Source organism: Neodiprion lecontei, chromosome 5, assembly GCF_021901455.1.
Source record: "Neodiprion lecontei isolate iyNeoLeco1 chromosome 5, iyNeoLeco1.1, whole genome shotgun sequence".
NCBI classification, from domain to species: Eukaryota; Metazoa; Arthropoda; class Insecta; order Hymenoptera; family Diprionidae; genus Neodiprion; species Neodiprion lecontei.
Window position 1 is genome coordinate 36,596,952 of NC_060264.1, and position 7,191 is coordinate 36,604,142.

Here is a 7,191-nt window from a genome sequence, read left to right on the forward strand (position 1 = left end):
ACCAGTATGGATTTATAGTGTGTATAGTTGATGAGAGATATTTATCTTAAAAAGAATAATTGCGCGACTGTATCTGTTGAATGACAAACGCTATTTAATTTTATCTAGTTTTTAATAACCTCTGTACAGGAGAACCAAGATTTTCTAAACTAATTCCCCACCTTAAAAATTATGTGCATGATCTGAATTGTCAGAAAGGAATCCCGTGTAGCCAGAGCATCCATTCAACTCTCTTGTGGCTGATTCAATCAAGGATTGATTATTTCCAAACTGACAATAAAAGCGTATTGATATTACTTGGTTTTCGAAAATACTATAATTGGTGTATATAAATGATGTTTGTAAACCATCAAGACGTTTCAATAGCAAGGTGGCGCGATTTAAATATTAATCGTCACTGCAGTACCTCTTTTTAATTATCAAAGCTTGTCGTTGATTGACACCAATGGAAATGATGCCAATGTCGATCTGTTTATCAAAATGAAACTGGCTGTAAGAATACAATATGCATTTTCTTCCACCCAAGTCTGCCATATCTTGGTCATCCTGTGCAGTAAACAATAGCAATCGTAAGCTACGCACTGAACTGTGAAAATGTTACGATATGCGAATTATTGTGTATTTCATCAATTACTAAAAAAATATGCGAGCAACGAGGCAGAAATGATTTAAAAATGACTTGAGCTTGAGCTAACACCACTTGAAACAGGACTCTTACGTAGGCTAAGGAGACACGCTATGTATTGGTTAGCGCAAAGCATGGGGTTACTATAGCTTCATTGTCTTGATCGAAAAGATCCTCACGTTATGTATATAATTTTCTATGTATAAATATACACATGAAAAAGTAATCAAGGGATATGCAAAGTAAGTGCAACAATCTGATGAAGTAAACAAGACGTAATTCCGTGTGCTTAATCACAATGAATTGTGTATAAAAAGTATATTTAAATATTCGTATTCATACGAATATTATGTTTAACATGATTATATTATGATAATATGTGAGGATTTTCGGAATTGAAGTAGCATTGTTTTTCTACATGAAAACACGGCCGTTGAAAAATCCATCCAGTGTGGGCATATGGTGTTATTTCACTCATTGGAAGGCTAACAATATCACACCAGTTTCATTCACACGATTCAATTAGAAATATCCGTTTATCACGCATAATGTTTTCTCATAATCAGGATAGCGACACGATGTCACAAATTAAAATTTTATTGTAAGATTTTCTCATGTTTTCACTACACAACAAGGACAATAACTACGACAAGAATCAAATTTGAAATCTTATGGACTCGCTAATACAGCTGCAAGTCAGAAACATGTCGGAGTCTATTGTACTTGAGTCTTATAATTTTTTGTCAGTGAAAGTGAGACGGAAGCAGTCACGAATCCCAGTGATAGCGACACCAATGCCACAAAGGAACGACTTACCGCTCCATTGTGAAGCCACAATCAGGTACGAGTGAACGGGCATCACGCGAGATATACGTGTTGGATTTTTTCAATGCTTCTACAAGTTTCTCCACTTTCCAAATTAGCGTTGCGACATGTTAAGAAAATGTTTGGCTCACCACACAGACTAGTACAGGACATGTTGGAGAGTAGAGTTGCAAATGGATCTTGCTCATCCGTTTTTTCGATCCAGTTAGTGAACATCTCTCACTTTGCCCGACAATATTCACTCGTTAAACATACTAACTCGAATCGGTGGAAATATTGGTCTATTCAATGTCTAATGAGAAAAGCGTCTGTGTCATTCGGACTTCAACCCGTAACACACGAGTTTCGACTCAATGTGAAAACTATTCAGGCACAACACTGTCACTAGTATACGCGGTCATTTATTCATTGTCGAACGGGAGACCTGGTTGAGAAACAGCTACTCATACGGGTTTCAAGTAGAACCGCTGCGTCAGTCACATTCGTGTTCTGCAAAGAATAAATGGCACTGCTATACATATAGTATACCTGTATAAGTTATAAACTGATTTACGATAACCCATGGTACGTACGTTGATTGTTGTTGACAGTAAAATAATAATCGTGTTGGTGAATAGAGATAACAGATTGGTTTATCCGAAGCAGTCTATAAATGCGAACGAAAGTACGAATTTTCACCATTGCAGCAGATATGCAAAGGCCAGAAAAGTGACTTTGGATGCGTACGTCGCTGGACGTAAAATAATAATGTAAATAATATTATGACAAGTAGTTCCAAATATTTACAAAATTCTATCAAGAACTCGCGCGTTGTAGATTCTTTCCAAGTTTTGCTCATCCTGCATACGTTTGTATCGGATCGGGACCTAGCTTCGTCTGATTGCGTGAGTGCTAGTAGACGCGCTTACGATTCAAGGAATTGTACATGAATTGTTAATCACGCTGCATAGTATAACCTATGTTTGTCAAACCTATTGCTTCCTAGTATATGTAATATTTTATTGAAGCATACAAAATGTGAGATTTCCTCATTTTAAATGTAGTCAGCATAGAATATAACGAACAAGAGGATCATAATACCTATTGTAGCTAATATTTGTAATGTGATTCAAGATAGATATATCATAAATGTAAAAATTAATCTCCCTTGCTTTCAGTTTTGTACTTTACTATTTTTCTAACATCTCATTATTGATTACGAAAAGTCTCTTATAAATATTGCAAGCTTAGAGATCGGCATTTATTGTACATACATGTACATACATATTGCATACATATTGCATACTGACTCTACGCATGTGTCTATCCAGAATAACCCGCAAAATTGTGAAATTGAGAAATATAACAAGAAATATATATGTATACATTTTACACACATACACGCGTGTATATATATATATATATATATATATATATATATATATATATATATATTGTGTGTGTGTGTATATATATACACACACACACACACACACACATGTATATATAGACCAATTTTTTGTCATGTTGAAAATGTAATTATGTAGCAGTATCTCAAATTTGACCCGTGATTATCTGACTTGCGACAGAATTGTATCTTGAAATCTGATATTCTGTGAGAAAATTAATTTTAACAAGGGAGAAGAAGGGAGGGTCAGGTACAGATGTCAATTAATGATACACTAAATAATTCATTTTTGACAAGAATGTCAGTCGTACCACTTTTTGGAGCCAATACTTTGTTCAATTTCAGGTAGTTAGGTGTCTATTGTTGCGTGAACATGCACAGGTATGATAATGCAATTGAATCTGATCCAAATTGAAGTTATTCCAAACTCCTGTTTGTCCTCCTGTAGCGCAAATTTAGTCGGAGACTTTTGCACTATGATGGAGCCGTTTTACCTTTCAGATAGCCAACATGAAAGCACGCACACGAACAACATTTCTGTGACTCGAGCCAAGTGAATTGCAATGTAAAGAGTTCAGTTGAGAAGCAGCTCCTACTGAAACAGTACTGGTTACTACAGGGACCTTGCATGGGATCTAATCATATCATCTACCCATCTGTAAGAAACTATCGGTCTGTATTTTGGAATGCCTGTGCACAGACAGGTGATGTGATTCGATGCCAAGTAAGCTCCTGGTAGATTTATCGAATTTGCAAGCTTCAATTGATAAAAAGTTCTGAGTTATGGCGAAAACTTTAGCGATAAAATAATCATGAGCATTGCGATCAATTATCCATTCAAAGCTGTGTTCAGTGTTCAACAAATTTTATTCAAATAGTCAGAATCTCAAATTACAGTTTCAACTCAGGACCAAATCTCAGTGAAATATCTAGTCTTGGAGTCGATATGTGACGGCCAAAGGAAATCACGTATGCCTGTTAGCATAGACATTATATCTTTGGCAAGTATTTGAAACGTACCACATTAGGTTATGAACTCATAGAACAGATAAAAGCTGAATTTTAAATTGGCTAGTCTTGGAAATTTTGTGAACATGAGAATGGGATTAGAGTTGCTTTTGAAATTAAATGTGAAACACTGCACGAAAAATGTCAAGTTTTTGATTCGATTGTACAATTATTTTATTTATTATCAAAACACGAACAGGCAACTAATTTTATTTGAAAAGTAAAGTTCTCACTGTTTGAAATTGTCAACAATTTCGTCGTATTTCTTCAGCCGAAATTCCTTCCTTGCTTCATCTAGCAATACATTGTGTAGGAGATTACGCTTTTGAGAATATTCCTGATGCAAGCTTGGGTACACGTTTCCTGAAATGAAAGTCGTTACTACCACCACTGCAGTTTTGTTCTTTGTGTTTTCCCCTCTATCCACCGCCCCTCATAAACCAATGCATAAGCCTGACTTACTTAGATCAACCTGACACTGAATAGCGTGGCAAATAAATTATGAAGCGCATATATTTACTGACAGTGTCACCTGTTTAAATGGTACAATGAAAAGTCAGTAATACAAAAATGGAGAGGGAACGATACTGAATTAACAATGATAAAACACAAGGAAATAAAAGTTATATCCTAATACTTTTCCGTTAACTTGCATGTATTACTGTTATAGTTGTTGTTGCTGCTACTGTTATTATTATCATTATCATTATTATTATTAACAGTAGTAAGATTTGCTTATAGTGCCGTATCTTCTCGTTGTTACGCTGGTAAATTGATATTGCTGTTTTTAATCATCCTTATATTACATATAAATTAGGCACATTTTACCACATTTTGCCACATTCTCACAGCAATAATGAAAATCAATCAAAAATTAAAATGTTACTGAAGAATTATTTATGTGAGTGTGCCACTCTTTAAAACTGTTAGATGCGTGCGCTTTGCAATTTTATACATCTGCCAAAACTCGAAACGTTTTTAAAAATATCTGTTTTCTTATATTTTCACCTCATTTTCAACTTCTTAGCCTTATGTGGGTTCAATACCTTTTAACTCCAGTACAGACTTCTTATAATACATTCCAGGATATAAACGTGGCGCATTGTACATCTTCGTGTAGGAACTAGTGAAGTTTTCATATCGGGGTACCAGAACCTTGAATAATTTGTGGACATACTGCTTTTCCAAAATCCAGAAATCTGCCAGTTTCATTGTTTCATGGTGAGCCGGGCCATGTCTCAGGGCTTCCGATATGAGCTATATTAATAAATTTTGAGACATTGGTTAGTTGTGAGTTATTATTAAATCAATTTGATACACCAGTACACTTTGATTGTAAATCTAGGATCCGGCACATCATTGCATGCCCTATTAAAATTTGCTTATCCTAAACTTGACCCAATATAATATGCTAGCTCTGGTATGTCGGTGTTTTACCATACAAAGTTTAGTATGAATATTTTTTCATATGCTATGTTATGCAAGCTGCTCTGGGCTGAATTCTTCGAGGATTATTCGGAGCGCTTGAGAAACGCAAAATATTAACATGTACCTCTAAATTTGAGTACCATTGCCAATATATTTTATATGTAATATGTGTGAAGGAAAAGCAATACCTAATTGATTGGACTTCAAATATATTCGAGATATCAGAAGAATGTATTATCATACTGAATCGGAATTATGTAGGCAAGTTGAAAAAAAATCGTAATACGAATTTTGTAGAGTTGTAAATTATAGATCCAAGACACGTTCAGGATATTCTTAACGTCCAATAGTTCACCAGAGAAGTTTTTTTGGGAGAATACTGGGAGAAATATGGAAAGAATCACTTTGAATCATATGATAACTGTGGATTCTCACAAGAAAAATCAGTATCATTTATAGTAATATCTTTGGAGTTCTTCAAACATTGCTCCACAGTTCTCAGAGTTTTTACTCACACGGAAATTTTATAATTCGACGATAGTTATCACTATCGGTAGTTGAAATTGAGTTATCGATAGTGAAGATTGTCGACGAGTGTGCGAATTTTCGACCGGATTACCGCAGGAGATTTATCAAACTATCATAAATAAATATTGTCTTAAAAAGTTACCGCAATTGGTTTTATGATTACGTACGCGCTCGGCGTATCCCCTCGCCTCTTCACCTCGATTGAAATTCAATTCTAGTCGTTCATATTTAATGAGGGCCGTCACGGTTTTTCTCAATTTTAACAATCGACCCTCTGGACCGGCTGGATTCTTGAGCCGCCGAGCTTTCGGTCGAACATATATATTGAGTTTAGATACCAGGTTAGATATATTTGCTTGATTCATTCTTGCAAAGTTCTAGAACTGTACGATTTCCTGTGAACAGAACTGCGTAGTGGTGAAATTGAATCAATTAATCCACAATTTTCATCATTATCTTTTAACTTGAGCGAACTTTAAATATGTCGTTTGAGGTTACCCACTCTGTAACACGCACTGAAATATAATATAACCACAGAACTCTAATATATTATGACCCATGGATCCTAGAGTTAAGGAGGCCGAACAGCATAGGAGAATCATGATAAATTTGAACCCTGAAATCGACGAAACAGATATATGTTGGTTGTAGTTCGAAATTCAGCCACGAGCACGCTTGTGTTGTCAGTGAAGCAAGTGTAACATCCGACCGGAACGTCCGTATGTTTTATCGACTATTGTTACCACATGTTACTTTTATGAAATAACCAAACTCGAAGTACGAGAATCTTGTAACCATAAGGAATTAACACAACTGTCTAACTATTTGGAATATCCCTAGATGGAAATAACTATGACATTCACTAACCAAAGCTTAAAAACCATGTTACGAGATCTTCGCACTACAAAGAGCTATAATATTATTATACGTTATTATATATCACTATCATATTAACACCATAATTAACTAACCCGATTATACCCAATTATTATATAGCACTCGACAATGCCATTTGTGCAATCGGAGCTGAGAGCTATACTATAAGCAACTTACGCTATCCCATATAGCCTGGAGATAGAAGACTGTAAAACCATAGATAAATGTATTGTTCCGAGAGGAACGTTTCGAGTCGATTCTGATTCGCCGCGTGATTTAAATTGTTCTCCTGACTTACGTAGTTGGTATATGTAAATCTCGGGAATCTGCTGATCAGCTCCTCAGATCTTCTCGTTCAACTCGCCTACAATTCTGAGAGTTTGTTAGGTAAGGCTCGTGCCAACCATCACTATGCGTGATTGAAATAATTATTTATGACAACACTTGAGTTAATTACACATTTATTAACAATCTCCTTCTAGTTCACAATGGTAGGTTTACAATTGTGGTACAG

General features: G+C 35.4%; 1 protein-coding gene across 2 annotated transcripts; it reads right to left on the reverse strand.

Annotated features, from left to right (window-relative positions):
* Window positions 1-1,377: 1,377 nt before the first annotated feature.
* LOC107219237 (39S ribosomal protein L17, mitochondrial) lies at window positions 1,378-6,444 on the reverse strand. Of its 2 annotated transcripts, none has more exons than XM_015657402.2 (5): window positions 6,304-6,444; window positions 5,969-6,196; window positions 4,892-5,102; window positions 4,079-4,208; window positions 1,378-1,939 (listed from the first exon to the last, which is right to left on the reverse strand). In XM_015657402.2, exons 2-5 carry the CDS (start codon window positions 6,164-6,166, stop codon window positions 1,927-1,929), a joined length of 552 nt encoding a protein of 183 aa, XP_015512888.2. In that variant the 5' UTR covers window positions 6,167-6,196; window positions 6,304-6,444; the 3' UTR covers window positions 1,378-1,926. The 2 variants fall into 2 exon arrangements, with proteins under 2 accessions (XP_015512888.2, XP_046598149.1); XM_046742193.1 differs by having other exon boundaries at window positions 6,318-6,335.
* Window positions 6,445-7,191: the final 747 nt, after the last annotated feature.

Coding starts and splice junctions, on each gene's coding strand:
- LOC107219237 (XM_015657402.2), bottom strand. CDS start 6,166: ATGAATCAAGCAAATATATCTAACCTGGTATCTAAACTCAATATATAT. Junction 5,103..5,968: donor CGAGGGGATACGCCGAGCGC/GTACGTAATCAT, acceptor TTATTAATATAG/CTCATATCGGAAGCCCTGAG. Junction 4,209..4,891: donor GTCTGTACTGGAGTTAAAAG/GTATTGAACCCA, acceptor CTTTCATTTCAG/GAAACGTGTACCCAAGCTTG.